Below are 15,577 nucleotides of genomic sequence, written 5' to 3' on the forward strand. Positions count from 1 at the left end.
GACCATCTTATCCGAAGTACTATCTTCCCTATCATTATTGGTAATTTATTTTCTTTATGGCACCTGTTGGGCAGATAAAATGTATTATGCTCACTTTGTTAAAGAGGCCGTTGCCCAGGTGGTATTAATGTGTGTTGGGGTGGGCTAAAGGCAGGCAGAATCCTTGTAGCCTGGGGCTTGGTTTTGGGATTAAGCCTTTCCTACCCTTTTTGGTGTAAGGTGGTACAATCCTATCATGCCTCAGAGAAGTGACTTTGTATTAAGAGACTTCCCTATTATGTATATTGGATTAAGGGTTTGGATTTCTACACTATAAAATGGGAACGGAGCGGGAGTTTGGCTCTTGGTTCCTGAGGTTAGCATGAGAGAGCGGAGAGAGTAGAGCCAGCAGCTAAAGGAGGCCACGTGGAGGAGGCCAGGAGAAGCAGCCAAGATGGCGGAGTGCTGAGTGAGATGCCAGTTTGTGTAGAGTTCGTATCTGGGATAAGGAAGGAAATGGGGAACTGAGGAGAAGAAGGTTGGTGAGCTAGAAACCTTTGATTCTAGGAAACTCGGATAAGTCAGTGGCTTTGTGAGCACTGAGTGTGACTGGGTTTTGGAGCCCAGTGTGTATTTTTACTTGCCCGCCGGGTGCAAGGTAGGATTAAAGGTTATGGCCCATCAGTTTTTGGCTCCGCTGTTTCTTTGCTGACTGTCCGAATCCAATGCGAACCTGCATGGGCCAGGCTGCTCTGATGGTGGCCCTGGCCCTGCCTGCTGGCTTTACAGCACCCCTCTCTGAAGTGATTTACTTCCTTCAAATTATTGTTTCTGTTTTCTTAAGACTAAGCTCCTTGAGCAGAGGGGCTGTTTTATTCACGCCTATATGCCACCGGGTGGAACAATTCCTTGTGCTGCTCAACAAATGAATTAATGAGGTCCACGCTGAGGGAGGGTGACTGTCCTCAGCGGTAAACAAAGCCACTAAGTGATAAACATTCCAAGAGTGGCTGCATTTCTACCTAGTGTTTTGGGGTTTTTTTCCCGTTGTCTACAAAAAGCACGGAAGGCAAAAGTGGAATCCTGTCAGAATGGAAGGCTGAGTTGCGTCTCCTCGGGCAAGCCACACAACTGCGGCTTCGTGAATTCCACTTTCTGCACTCATTGCTCAGGTTTGTAGCCACAGTTCAAAACGGCAGGTTGGGTTCTGGCTACGCTTCGGGGTGCCACTATTCTGATGGGAAATATGACGACTTCATTATTCACGGAGCGTCATTTGGAAGGAGCTGTGAGTTCGAGAAGCTCCAGCATTCCGGCTGTCCTTTCACAGAGTGGGAGCCGGCTGAGGCCTAGAAGGTGGGCGCAATGTTTCCAACATTATTCCCGACTCAGAGGCTAGATGGCTGGACTTAAGTCACCACCCCGGGGGCAGAGGAGCGTCCCCATTTCCCCGGGCGTCCGTACTCCGTCTCCCGGTCAAGCCGAGATAAATCCGGCCGCGTTAAACAAACGCCACACCAGGGAAACCTCTTGTTATTCATCTATAGCTTTCCAGCCCACCAGCGTGTTTTCTGATTGGTGCAGGGTGAGCCGTGCGTGATGACGTCACAGCGCGGAAGCATTGCTATAAGAGCGCGGCCGAGGCGTACGTGCTTCTCTTTTTCATTCTTCGTGGGCTGCGTTTAGGTGAGCTGTTGTGCCGTCCTGTGTAGTTCGGTTTGGGGTCGTAGGATCTGGCGGGCCTTCCGAGCTTCGGTAGGACGGTGAAGAGGTTGGGAGTGAGATAGGGTGGTTGGACAGGACGCGTTTGTGGAGTGATACTGGTTGTAGAAGCTCTAGGGACGGTTGTCGCGACATTCTCAGTGCCGCGGGATTCTAGCGTAGCTGTGGGACTGCGCAGCCGCCGCCTGAGAAAGTCGCATTGCGCTTTCCTTTCTGCGCAGGCGCAGACGGGCTAGCGGAGCCAATATGCCGGTGGCGCGGAGCTGGGTTTGTCGCAAAACCTACGTGACCCCGCGGAGACCCTTTGAGAAATCCCGCCTTGACCAAGAGCTGAAGCTGATCGGTGAGTGGGCAAGGCAGGGAGGGTTTCGGATTCCGGGGTAGGGGTCGGGGGAAGACTAGCACGTGCGTGAGGCCGGCCATGTGCTCTGACTGTTCAAGTCCTCCGGTGTGCTCCCTCCCTCCTCCTCAAGTTCCGAACTCTTAGTGGTTTAGGAAGATTTTTCTGCCCCGAAGCCATCAATCCGTCTTTTGGCACTAGTGCGTGGAACGGCCTGTTCGTCGGACAACACACCCCAACCCCCGCAACCCCCCCCCCCCCCCGCCTTTTTTTTTCTGTAGGAGAGTATGGGCTCCGGAACAAACGTGAGGTGTGGAGGGTCAAATTTACCCTGGCCAAGATCCGCAAGGCTGCCCGGGAGCTGCTGACACTGGACGAGAAAGACCCACGGCGTCTGTTTGAAGGTGTGTATGGAGCCCACAGGAAAGCGATGAGTTGCAGGGCTGCTGCGGTTTTCTGGGCCTGCTGGTTCAGTGATCAGAAGTGATAACATTGAACAAGTGGATCCAGCCTTTTAACTAGGCGGTTAGTGGAAATCATGGGTTAGAAAAGGGCGTGTAGATCCCTTTCTGTAGTCTTTATGTGTGTGACTTTGTTTTATCCAAACATTGGAGCCTAATTTACTGTTGACTAGAACTTAAAATGCAGCCAAGCTTGGGCACCTGGCTATAACTGTAATGTAATGAAATGGTTCTGGTGGTGGTGAGAATAGACAGTAATATTTCTGCAGTGTCTTATGGTGATTGCAGGGACGGTGCTCGGCGGTGTACATCTGCCTGCTTTAATAAGGTGGTCAAGGTGACATTTAGCAAAGGCCTGAACAGGGGAGGACTTGTGGATGTCAAAGGAAAGAAAGTTATTTTTAATGTTTGTTTAAGGTCTTAACTGTTTTGAGATGAGAAGCTAATTGAAGATGGACATGATCACATTCAAATGTTAATAGTACCTTTCAGGTTGTAAGATGAAGGTAGTACTAAAACAGCTGATCTATTGTAAGGACTGGCTAAGTGCTTTTTTCTAAACTCTCCATATACATTATTTAATCTGAATGGCAGCCTTGTAGGGAATGACTACTGAAATTACTCTTACAGATGAACAGATGGTAAGGACCAGGGAGATCTCAGGGATGGGGAGGTAATTTGGTGATTTTAGAGGAAGTTTAGGGAAAGTAACCAAAACTTGAAACAGTATCTAAGTGTAAGAAATAAGTTGGTTGCCTAAGTTGCTGAAGTATCTTAACATTGTATCCCCCAGGTGCAGAAGAGCTATAAGTACAGACTGAGTTCAACAGACTGAAGTCTGGCTGTAGATAATTCTGAACTTTTAAAAAAAATTGATTTTAGAGAGCGAGAAACATCGATTTGATGTTCCACTTATGCATTCATTGGTTGATTCCTTTTTCTTTTTTTTAATTCTCAAGTATGGCTTAATACTCTGCTCCACTTCTGCATGTCACAACACAAAGATTTTGCTGCTTAGGATCTCTATAGAGGCCACAGAGAACGAAAAGGCTACAGTTTTTACCCCTTTATATCAATGTGTTTGTATGTTAAGTCTAATACATGATCAGTATATATTAATACACACATCAGTGTATAATGCAGCCTTGGCCAGATAGCTCAGTTGTTTAGAGCATTGTCCAGAAGCACAGAGGTTGCCAGTTTGATTCCCAGTTGGGGTACCTACAGGAACAGATGAGTGTTCCTATTTGTCTCTATCCCTACCTCCCATTCTTTTATTAATAAAATTTAAAATATACATAATGCAGTACATATCACTAAACATATTGATTAAAGAAATACAAAAATTTGTCATCATTTCCAAACTTAAATAGTAATATTGGTTGATGCTGGATTCCTTTTTTTTCCCCACTTGTGACAGAGAGGGACAGGCAGGAAGAATAGAGATGAGAAGCATCAGTTCTTCGTTGTAGCACCCTAGTTGTTCATTGATTGCTTTCTCATGTGTGCCTTGACGGGGGTGGGGGTGTGTGTGCTACAGCAAGAGCTAGTGACCCCTTGCTCAAGCTAGCGACCTTTGGGTCATTTAGCATGGGGTCATGTCTAGGATCCCACACTCAAGCCAGTGACCCTGTGCTCAAGCCGGTGACCTTGGGGTTTTGAACCTGGGTCCTCTGAGTCCCAGTCCAATGCTTTATCCACTGAGCCACTGCCTGGTCAGGCAGATGCTTGATTCTTGTGTGTGCCCTGGCTGGGAATCAAACCTGCAAGCCTGGGTGACACTTTAATCTGGCCAGGGCATCATTTGTTTTTTATAACAGCTTTTATAGGATAAAATTTATGCACCCTACAATTTACCTAAAGTGTCTGCACTTGTTTTTAGCTATTTCAAACACTGGCTTCCTCATAGCTTGTGATCTTGATACTGCTTTTAGTCTGAGGTCAGGGAATGTTGATTCATGGTGAGAAGCTGGTGAGGTTGGGAATCAGGTCTGGATTTCTTACGTATGTGGCTTTTTTCTTAATTTTCATTTTTTGTATTTTTCTGAAGTGAGAAACAGGGGGGCAGAGAGACAGACTCCTGCCTGCTCCTGACTGGAAATTAAACCTGGGACTTATGTCAGGCCATTGCTCTGCCACTGAGCCAACTGACCTGGGCTGTTTTACTTTAATTTTTAATCAGAGTAACATGATTTTTTCCCCCAACCTATGACTAAGGAAGAAAGGGCTTTTATTTTTTTATTTGAGAGAGAGGAAGGAGAGACAGACATTAATATTAATTTGTTATTCTACTCTTTCATGTATTTATTGGTTGATTCTTATATGTGCCCTGGTAGGATACAACCCCTACATCCTTGGTGTATCAGGACAGTGCTAACCAGCTGAGCCAGGGCAGGAAGGAAGTGATTTTGGATTTAAGCTGTCATTGTTAACCATGACAGTGATCATCCATATTACCTGTTATAAAGGCTGGAGCTTGTTTAACCATCGCAAAGTTAACACGCCTAAATCTGTCTCAGGCTCATGGATGTGAGAGGTTTCCAGATCTTGTTAGTTCATACACTCCTTTGACAATCTCATTAAAGTTCTAGAATCCCCTGCTCCATGGAAGCTGGTACTGGGTGGAACTAGATCCCAGAGATTGTAGGGAGCGGGCCACAGCTGGGTGTGGTTTGGGGATTCTCTCTCAAGATAGAGCTAGTCCTGGGGAAACTTACTCGGGTTCATGGTTAGATGGCAGTCCTGTGGCAGTGGGATGACGATCAGCAGGTATTCGAGGATTGTGGTTTTCCAGAGTAGAAGTAGGAGTTGCAGGGGGAAGTCAGCACCTTGCTTTCTAGTGGGAGCCAGTTAGTCACAGGGCAGGGGGAGGAGCCTGCAGCCCTCCCGCTGGGGTGGTCCTCCCTGGAACAGCCCTGCCTTGTTTCCAGATCCAGCCTTTCCCACTTGGGGGTGTGACTTGGGGCCAGAAGCTTACCTGAGTCTCGGAAGCCAACATTTGGCTGGTTCATCCAGGCACTGACCAGCATACATTGATATCTATCTTGAGATCCGAAACGAAGACACTTAAGTGCTTGCTTCATGTTGTAATGCCAAGGGCCCCTTGCCCACAAAGTCGGCCAACTTTCCTTTAAGCTCTCCCTGGAGGTGAGGATGTGTCTGGTAAACGTAGGTCCCTTGTTTATGGAGCTTGGCTCGAATTTTGTTTTTGCTGTAATGAACGACAGTAAGCCATTTCATAAATAGTGAACTAGTCTTTCCAAGGACAGAAGTTTTAGGCTTTTCCCTACTGTGAAGGTGCCAGTTCGCTGTAAGCCTGTGCAGGAAACTGGTGAGGCGTAACCCCACGCTTTGTCACGGGAGTCAGAGCAGCAGCTTTTGTCCTGCAGGTGGACGTCAAGCCCTTCTCCAGGAACTTCTCTCATTTTCTTCTGATGACTCTGAGGAAGGTTCTCTTTTTCCAGATGAGAACACAAGTCTCTTCTGGGGAGATGGATGTAGCCATAGGAACGCACTTTAGAGTGGTCTGAGGGTTGCATGAGTCACACGGTGGCTGGAACATTGAGCCCTAGGTCAGAATTAGCTTCTACCTCCCACCGATGTCCCAGCAGCCTGGCACGGAGCCACCGAGTGGGAGGGCTGCCAGCGTGCTGGCTCACAGCCCCTCTCTCCGTGCCAGGCAACGCCCTGCTGCGGCGCCTCGTCCGCATCGGGGTTCTGGATGAGGGCAAGATGAAGCTGGATTACATCCTGGGCCTGAAGATCGAGGATTTCTTGGAGAGGCGCCTGCAGACCCAGGTCTTCAAACTGGGCCTGGCCAAGTCAATCCACCACGCGCGGGTGCTGATCCGCCAGCGCCACATCAGGTATAGCCCTGGGTGGGCTCCCCAAGTCCCGTGGCCTCCACCCCCACACCCCATGCCTTCTGAAGGTTGCCCTCCCTAAGCCTGCTGTGCTCCCTGTCTCCTGTGCAGCCCTTGGAGATGACAGAGGTGCAGGCTCACCTTGAGGGTACAGATTGACTCCTACAGACAGCTTGTGGGGGGCTGGGGGTTACCTTCCACCCTCCCCCCATAGCCCAGCGCAAGGGTCACTGCGGCCTGAGCCGTACACCTTGCGAAGGCCTCTGCCAGGCACGCAGACGGCTGTGCAGGTAATAGCTCTGCTGTCCCACAGATGAGAGAACAGTCATTGGGCCCCTCCTGCCTTGGGCGGGTTCGGTGCTCTTCAGGCCCACTTGTGAGGTCATTCCAGACCCCGATCCTACCCATGGCAGTCTTGGCACTGTGGGCGTCACCTTGGCAAGTTGGCCACAGCCCAGGGTGTGACGTGGCACAGGTACGGCAGAGAGACCAGGCAGGGCTAGCGGCTCCTCATTGGGTCTCCGTCCGCGTACTGGCTGCCCTGGGTAAACCGGGGCCAGTCAGAGGAAGCCGCAGTAAGTGAGCAGGGTGCTTGCGCATGGAATCGTTGCCTCTGCCCTTTGCCAGCCCCGTGGCCCATGGGCAAGAGCTGCAGTCACTTCCCTCATTGGAAGTGACTTCGTGGAGCCCAGCCTCAGGCTGCCGCCTGCGCGAAACCGCAGGATAATGGATCTTTGTGTGGTGCAGTTCTGACTATGGGAAAGTCTGCTCTTGGATTGATACGCTGCCGCCTTACCTCACTTGCCCTGTGGTCTCGTATGGTCACTCCTGAATCTCCTCTGTAGGAGAGAGCAGCTTGTCCCATAGTCTGTACAGATGACTTGGGGTCGGGAGGCTCTACCGGCACCTGTCTTGTCCAGGGTGGGGACCTCCACCCCCTTGACCTATCCACCCCACTTCCAGGGTCCGCAAGCAGGTGGTGAACATCCCGTCCTTCATTGTCCGTCTGGACTCGCAGAAGCACATCGACTTCTCTCTCCGCTCTCCATATGGGGGTGGCCGCCCTGGCCGGGTGAAGAGGAAGAACGCCAAGAAGGGCCAGGGTGGGGCTGGAGCTGGTGATGACGAGGAGGAGGATTAGGCCCCCTTCTCTGCCCTGGATGGGCGGGGTGTCTGGTTTTCCAATCAGATAATAAAACAGATCAACACTTGAGCACTGGTCCTTATTGGTGCGTCTCTTCCCTCCCTGCCCTGAACAGGAGCTGGGTTCTGTAGCAGCTGCTGCGAGCTAGCTCAGTGGTCAGTGTTGCTTCCTGCCTGGGAGGGCCTGGTCACCCAGCCTGCTTTGGTCAGATCCTTGTGGGCTGTTTACATGTCCACTGTGCAGTGTACTTCAGCATTTGTACACACTGCAAAATCATTGCCCCTGGAAGTGTAGTTACTATTCATCAAACGACCGAGAATGCTTCACTAATAGGCCTGCCATCGGTGAGGGTGTGCTGACCTGTCCAGTTTTAGGGGCGCTGCTGAAGCCATCACTAGATACTCATGAGCACCCGTAGGTGGGGGTTCTGGTCCTAGGGCGAGGACTGCACTGCTGAGCAGAACATTCATACAGCAGAGACCACAGCAGAGACTGAGGCTGTTGGTGGGAAGGTTCTTTGAGGCAGAACCAAAGTTTTGGCCAATATTACTTAATTTCACTGAAGTTCAAAGAGAAAGATAGCCTGACCAGGTGGTGGCGCAGTAGATATAGCATAGGACTGGAACACGGAGGACCCAGGTTCGAGACCCAGAAGTAGCCAGCTTGAATGCGGATTCATCGGATTTGAGCAAGGCTCACCAGCTTGAGCCAAAGGTCACTGGCTCGAGCAAGGGGTCACTCGGTCTACTGTAGCCCCCTGGTCAAGGCACATGAGAAATCAATGAACAACTAAGGAACCACAATGAAGAATTGATGTTTCTCATCTCTCTCCCTGTCTGTCTCTCTGACTCTCTGTCTCCCAAAAAACAAACAAAAAAACGTTCTGATCAAATGAAAAGCAGAACTAGAAGGAAATTCTGAAAGCTGACAAATCACTTCCAGGCAGAGGAAGTAGCGTGTGCGGGTCAGGGCCAGTTCCCATTCAGCCCTTGCTCTCTGGACCCTGGTCCTGAGTGGGGAGGAAGCTAAGACCAGCCCCATCCACTACATGTTGCTGAATTTTAATTGGCAGCGTTTGACAAGATCTACAGGCTCATTTCATGCTTGTTCTGGGGGTGGGAGGGAGTGGTTGATGGAGAATTTCCAGGTCTTGTGTTTTGTTTTTAATTTAAAAATTTTACTGAAATTTTAGAGGTGAGAGAAAGAGGGAGGGGGAAGAGTAGGAAGCATTAACTCAGGTTCTTTTATGTACCGGGGGTTTCAAACCGGCAACCTCAGCATTCCAGATTGACGTTTAATCTGTGCCACCCCAGGCCAGGACTACGTCTGTGTCTTAAGAGGTGAAATGGGGACGGAGTTAGTGGCTCTGTAAGGCCCTCCTCCCCCTGCGTCAGCAGCAGGAAGATGGGGAGACCCTGGTGGTCAGGAGGGAGTGGCTTCCCGTTACCTTGCTGCGAAGTTGCGTCAGGCAGGGGACGGGGTCTCAGGAAGCCCACCATGGAGTTGAGCAACCCCTTCGTGGTTGCAGCTTCCTTGTACCCTGTCGGTCCCTGTTTGGGCTCTGAGGTCAGTTAAGTACTGGGCTTTACAGTGACAGCTGCAGCTCCCTGGGGCTGGCTAGAAGGCCCTGCCTCAGCCTGAGGTGCCACGTGGTAATTATGGCCTTGGTGGCAGTCCCATGGGGTCCTTGCAGTCAGTGGGGCCCCTTGGGTGGGGACTGTTTATCAGCTGTGTAATGATGAGGTTTCTGGAAGCAGTCAACTCCCAGGAGCTGCCGGGGCCCACCTCAGGTTTCCAGGCTGGCTGGGGTCACTACCCAAGTGTCCATGCAGACCCTGGGCCTTCCAGGGTCCCTCAGGCCCCTCCTTATAGTGTGGGGTCTGCGTTCCTCCCTGGGCTAGTGGACGGCCAGAGCAGCGTACACACTGGACTCATCTGAGGGGTCCTCTGACTGGGAGGAAGGGGGTGCAGTGGTCTCCCGTCTGAGGGCCAAATGATTCAGCTGGGCGTAGGTCACATCCTGGGGGGCGTCCGATGTCCCAGCCTGTGGTGGGGGAGAGCAGAGATGGGGTTGGGATGAGGGGAAGCCTGAAGCCAGGGTGGGGGAAGGACACAGTCCCGGGGTGAGGGGGCGCTTCTTGCCCAGGCTATGCTGGAGACTGAGGGGGCGTGGTCTCCTTGGTTCTACGCAGCCTGTCAGTCATCACGTGTTTGCGGGTCAGGAGAGGAGGGATGAGAGATTGAAAGATGGGAGGTGTGGGCACCTAGCCACTGGTGCTGGGGAGAGGAGAATGGGCGTGGAGCCATCACCACAGAGGACAGTCAGACCCATGTACCCCCCGAGGGGGTGCTAGCCTTTCACTGGGGTGAACCCAGGAAACCTGCCTTGCGCGGAACCTGCCGTCACCTGTGTGGTTCGTGAGCAGACATGGGCCCCACGCGGGGGCTGAGCGAGGCTAGGGGACCCTTCCTGTGGGTTTTAGAGGCGCCTCTCTGCAGGCCCAGGGCTTAGATGTCAGCCCCTCGTGTGAACGCAGACTGCTCTGCCCCGACCTTCAGCCCTGCCATCTCCCCCTGAGCCTTCGGCTTGAGGGGCCAGCCGAGGACAAGGACAGCCTGGTGTCAGAGCAGCGTGGAGCGTCGTGCCCCCGGAGCGAGCGGCTTCCCAGAGCAGAGTGCTGGGAGGCCGCTGTGTCCACTGCATTTAGTGTGTGGACGGAAGGTAAGGGAGCCCTGCTCTGGTTGGGACCAGGAGAACCTCACCTGACTGTCCACCTGTCTGTCCTCCTCAGGCTGTGTGTCTGTCATGACAGCATCTGGTGGGGACAGAACGAGGCAATCTCATCTCTTGTCAAGATTCCCTGAGATCTCACTGGGCAGAAACCCAGAGAGGGTCAGCGATGTGGCCAGGGTCACACAGTATTAGCTCTGTGCTGTCTCACCTGCCCAGAACATTTCCCACCAATCCCTGGTCTTCACGGCTCACCCATGTTCTCTGGGCCTCTCCCCCCTCCCCCGCCCACCTTCCCAGTACCCGGGACAGCCCGTCCTTGTTCCCTTACACAAGCCTTCATCCTGGACGTCAGCACAGGGGCTGGAGCTGGGAGAGGAGACAGAGAGTTAGGGGCAGTGTGGGGACCTCAGTGGACGGGGTTTAGGGTCTTCAGGAGAAGGCTCACCTGTTCTGCAGGCCTCTGTCCTCATGTCCTGATGCCGCAGCCACTGCCAGAAGGGGGGGTGTCAGCGTCCAGCCCCCCTAGAGCCCTCCCCTGGGGCTGCTCTAAGAGCTGCAGGGCACCTAACCACTGGCAAGAGGATGTTCCCCTCCCACCTCCACAGAAAGCAATTTAAGATTTAAGCAGAGCCAGACCAGGCAGTAGAGCAGTGGATAGAGCGTCGGACTGGGACACAGAGGGCACAGGTTCGAAACCCCGAGGTTGCCAGCTTGAGTGTGGGCTCATCTGGTTTGAGCAAAGCTCACCAGCTTGAGCCCAAGGTTGCTGGCTTGAGCAAGGGGTCACTCGGTCTGCTGTAGCCCCCTGGTCAAGGCACATATAAGAAAGCCATCAATGAACAACTAAGGTGCCACAATGAAGAGTTGATGCTTCTCATCTCTCTCCCTTCCTGTCTGTCTGTCCCTATTTGACCCTCTCTGTCTCTGTCTCTGTCAAAAAAACAAAACAACAACAACAAAAAAACCCCAGAAAACTTGCATGTGTTTTCAGACATTGCATAAGTTTGAAAAAGTCAACAGAATACCCGAAAATGCTTACGTGTCCACTCATGTTCAATCTCTTCAGACGGTTTTCCCCATTGGGAAATGCTGGAGCTTTTCTCTGTTGACTCCCTTGTCTACTTGGTTTTGCTCTGGCTGGCCCCCAAGCCCGCCACCTTCTGTGGCCCAGGTCACCCTTGTCCCCACTTACCTGACGTCCTGCCTTTGCTCCGACGCTGGTGTCGGAGGAGGAGGAAAAGGAGAAGGGAGAGCAGCATGATGAGGGCCACCAAGACTCCAATCAGGATAATCTGGTACCATTTGAGCCCTTGAGCACGAATGACATTATGAATGAGCCAATGATGCCATTTAATGAGCACCTATTGTGTGCGAGGCACATGCTGGGGGCTGTCATTCATCTCCTGTCCCCCTCTCCACAGTCATGCACAGGGATTGCTGACCCCATCCCCCATTCCACTGAGGGTTAGAGAGGTTCACCACCCGCCGTAGGTCACCCAGCCTGGACGGGGCAGGGCTGGGCCTGGAACCCAGGACTGTGATTCTCTCTTCTATTATTATTATTATTATTATTATTATTTATGCAATCCTCGTCCCCTCCAGGTAGAACACCAGTGCGTGCAGACCTGTCAGCAAACCCATCGCCAGCCCTCTCCAGCCCACATCCATCTCCGCTCTGTACACTGACACCCACCCACCTCTGGGGCCCGTGTGCACAGGGAGTGTGAGTGTCTGGGAGGGACAGGAGGGAGGGCTGTTTCCCTCCTGAGCTCCAGACAGGGCCAGGCCCTGTGCTGAGCGCTGTGGCGGGAGAATGAACCCAGGACCCGGGAAGGAGAAGTAGCAGAGCAGGGAACTGAACCAGGGCTGTGGCAGCTTTCCCAACTCCACGGCTGCTCCCCAGAAGGATCTGACACATCTGTGTCCCCAACACACGCACGCACACACACACACAATCACACACAATCACACACGTGCACACACAAACACTTCAGGCAGCCTTCAGAGAAATCAGTTCCAGTGAGAAAAAGGAACTTTCCTCAGGACATGACCCAGGAAATAGTTGAGCCAAGACTAATGCAGACTTCCTCCCACCCACCAGCTCGCCACAGACCCTTACTTACCCTTGTCCATGGTGGGGGACCAATCCTCAGGGCTTCCTGGGGGTCAGGTGGGAGGCAAGGGGTGGGGGCTATATTCTCTCCCCATTTCTACCAGGCAGCTCCTCTCCCAGGCTGAGCTCCACCATCTCCCTCTGCCACAACCACCCAATCTGTCACCTGCTGTCCTTAGAGTCCCAGGGTCCCATGCCCCCCACCATGTCTGCTGGCCCCCAGGCCCCCTGGGAGACAAGCCGTGTCAGAACAGGTGACCCTGTTATCTCTGGGACCATGGTCTCGGCTTGTTCCCACTCGTGTCTTGGTCTCTGGGTGAGGCCACGAGGACAGGAGATTGGAGGGGTCGGGATGGGCATCTCTGGCCTTTTCTCCTTTGGTCAGCCTGGTCCTCCCCAATCTTCCCCTGCCCCCCGGGAACATGTCTGCGACTCAGGGATGAGGTGACAATGAGGCAGGAAGGGGGGAGCTCTGGGATTTTCCATCCTGGGCAGTGAGGGTCCTCCCTGCTGACACTCCTGCTATGACCCCCTCACTCCATTCCAGCCCAAAGGGCCCCTGCGGACAGGGTCCTGATGTGACCATGAGGATACAAGGTGTGGGGCTGGGGATCCTCACCTGAGACCACCAGCTCCAGGGAGTCACTGGGGAGTGACAGCAGGTAGGGGGAGGTGCTGAATGAGCCATAACACCTGTAGGTCCCGTTGTGACCTGAGGTCACAGCACTGATGGTGAAGGTAGCCTGAGGGGGTGCAGATGTGTCCTGCAGACGAAGGTGCTGGGGAGGATCCCGTGACCCCTCCCTGTGCAGGTGGAAGGTGTCAAACCAGACCTCAGAGCAACACTGCAGGGTCACGTTCCCTCCCCAGGGCACTGAGGGTCCCGGTTGGGCGGAGAGAGAGGGTTTTGTGTACATTCCTGGGGAAGAGAAGGTTGTGATGTGTAGTCACCCCTCCCCACATGCCCTTGACCCTGAGCTGAGGGACCCCATCCTTCCCCAGGGACTCTCTCTGTGACTGCCTGTCAGCTCCTCTCAGCCCCTCTGGGTGGGTCTCCTTTATTTTCATGTCTATCATAACCCCCATTCTCACTCCCGCCCCCTAGACCACTGTCCCATCTCAACCTCTGCTCCAGGACCCTCTCCTGGGCCCCATCACCACCAGGGTGACCCTGGGCACAGAGCCCTGAGCTGACAACAGGACACGGGGCAGGGCAGGTCCCCTCACCTGTGATCAGGATGTCCAGGGGGTCACTGGGTGCCGACCACACGTAGGAGAGGCTATGTCCACTGTAGCACCTGTACTGGCCCCCGTGGGCCTGGTTCACGTGGCCCAGGGGGAAGATGGGGCTGTGTTGCCCATCCAGACGCTGGGGAGGTGTGATCCCCTTGTCCTTGGTCAGAGCAAATCTATCAAAGCCGGACTCTGAGTGGCACTCGAGCATCAGGCTGTCTTCAAGCTGCACCAGGGAGCGTGGCTGGGCCGAGAGGGAGGGCTTGCTGTGCACACCTGTGGGGAGGGGACAGTGGTTCTGAGGGGGACACACCCAGTGTTGCTCACTGGGCTGTAGTCAGCGTCCTCACACGGTCCTCCCGTACCATCCTGCCACCTGTGGTTCTGTCTCTGAGGCCATTAACAGTGACCTCCAAGACCCCAGGGCACCCAGCTTAGATCAGTCACTTTGGGCCCAGGAAACAGATAGGGTTGCACAGGGGATCAGTCCTCTCACCTGTGACTTCAATGTGCAGAGGGTCACTGGGCTGTGACCACACATGGGGGTAGGAGCTGGGAGAAACGTAGCATCTGTAGGTCCCCGCATGGGAGGTGCTCACGGGGCCCACAGGGAAGACAGCCTGCCACCTCCCAGCATGGAGTCCGGATTCCATGTGTCGGGGAGGGTCAGCTCCTCCCTCCTTCAGCAGATGGAAAGTGCCCCATGTGTTCTGTGAGCCACACGAGAGGGACACGTGCCCTCCTGAGGCCACCACAGGACTTGGCTGGGCTGAGAGGGACGGTGCAGCATACACGCCTGAGGGAGAAGGGGATCTGCGTTAAAGGGGACAGTCACCCACATGCCGAGGTGTGGACGATGAGGGGTGAGGTCCCCCTGAGACCACCTTCCACTCCCTCTACCCCTGAGGAGGAGCCCACCCACAGTGGGGAGGGGCCCTGGTGTCTCCCTTACCTGTCACCACCAGGAACAGGGGCTCACTCCGCTCTGACAATATGCTCCCAGTGGTGGCATATGCACACTGGTACAGCCCTGCATGATATGAGCTCGTGGATTTAATGAGGAAGCTGGTCTTGTTGCTGGGGTTCGGTGGGACACTGTTCTCCCAGGGATAAAAGCCCCTCTCTCTATACAGACTGTAGGCATTAGCCTGCAGGGACCCCTGACACCAGATGGTCACAGGGCTCCCCATGGTAACCATGGGGCCTGGGTCAGCCCAGATGGAGGGTTTGGGGAGGAGCCCTGGAAAGGAATCAGACCTGAAATGTCAGAGGATCCCTTCACCCCTCCATTTCCCAGATGTCGCTCCAGGCCCCTCCCACATTGGTCACTATTATTACAAACCCTGTGCTCCCCCAGCTGCCCAGGGGGTCACTGTGCTAAGCAGATGTCTGGGGGAGGACTCACCTGCCTGCACCTGGTCCCATGGACACCAACATAGCCCTGGAAGAGAGTCCCTGTGAGCACTGTACCCCCACCCCCAACACACACACTGAAGGTCTAGGCCTGGCTGGGCCCTGAGCACTGGAGACAGATCTGGGGGTGAGCACTTCTCCCTGCCTTATAAGTCCTGCCCCCAGTGAGCCTCCTTAGTCCTGGTGTCCTTAGAAACCAGGGCCAGGGTAGAAGGGGACACTATTCCTCACCCTTCCCCAGGGCTCACCGAGGCAGAGAAGGGCAGTGAGGGTTGGGGTCACGCTGCTTCGTCCCATGGTCACCAGTGAGCAGACAACGTATAAAATCCACAGAGGAATAACAGACAAAGGACTGCAGTGTGACAGGGTCCAGGCTCCATGTGACCTGTCAAGGGTTCCTCATCAGTGGCCACACAGGAAGAGAAGTGGCCCCTCCCTGAAGGATGAGCCACAGCAGACAGCAAGCCCTGGAACCTTTCTGATGATCTGAGTCTCACCAGACATTCTGTGTCCACCTCATGCCAAACCCACATCCAGAGGGTGACACCTGTCCCAGGACCCGAGGGTAGAGGATG

The 15,577-nt window shown here is 53.7% G+C and overlaps 2 protein-coding genes across 2 annotated transcripts in view; one reads left to right on the top strand and one right to left on the bottom strand.

Moving 5' to 3' along the window:
* Positions 1-1,669: 1,669 nt before the first annotated feature.
* RPS9 (ribosomal protein S9) lies at positions 1,670-7,578 on the top strand. Its single transcript, XM_066374357.1, has 4 exons — positions 1,670-2,044; positions 2,323-2,445; positions 6,182-6,368; positions 7,329-7,578. The coding sequence occupies exons 1-4, from the start codon at positions 1,948-1,950 to the stop codon at positions 7,504-7,506; spliced, it is 585 nt and encodes a 194-aa protein (XP_066230454.1). The 5' UTR covers positions 1,670-1,947; the 3' UTR covers positions 7,507-7,578.
* Positions 7,579-9,406: 1,828 nt separating this feature from the next.
* The window catches only part of LOC136398221 (immunoglobulin superfamily member 1-like), a 29,023-nt gene continuing 22,852 nt past the window's right edge, over positions 9,407-15,577 (bottom strand). The window contains 12 exon segments of the mRNA XM_066372587.1: positions 9,407-9,553; positions 10,273-10,325; positions 10,572-10,609; positions 10,689-10,731; positions 11,436-11,552; positions 12,367-12,402; positions 12,976-13,275; positions 13,584-13,865; positions 14,086-14,385; positions 14,542-14,829; positions 14,995-15,030; positions 15,251-15,387. Coding sequence (XP_066228684.1) covers positions 9,407-9,553; positions 10,273-10,325; positions 10,572-10,609; positions 10,689-10,731; positions 11,436-11,552; positions 12,367-12,402; positions 12,976-13,275; positions 13,584-13,865; positions 14,086-14,385; positions 14,542-14,829; positions 14,995-15,030; positions 15,251-15,387 — 1,777 coding nt within the window.

The sequence above is a fragment of the Saccopteryx leptura genome, chromosome 3 (genome assembly GCF_036850995.1).
Source record: "Saccopteryx leptura isolate mSacLep1 chromosome 3, mSacLep1_pri_phased_curated, whole genome shotgun sequence".
NCBI lineage: Eukaryota > Metazoa > Chordata > Mammalia > Chiroptera > Emballonuridae > Saccopteryx > Saccopteryx leptura.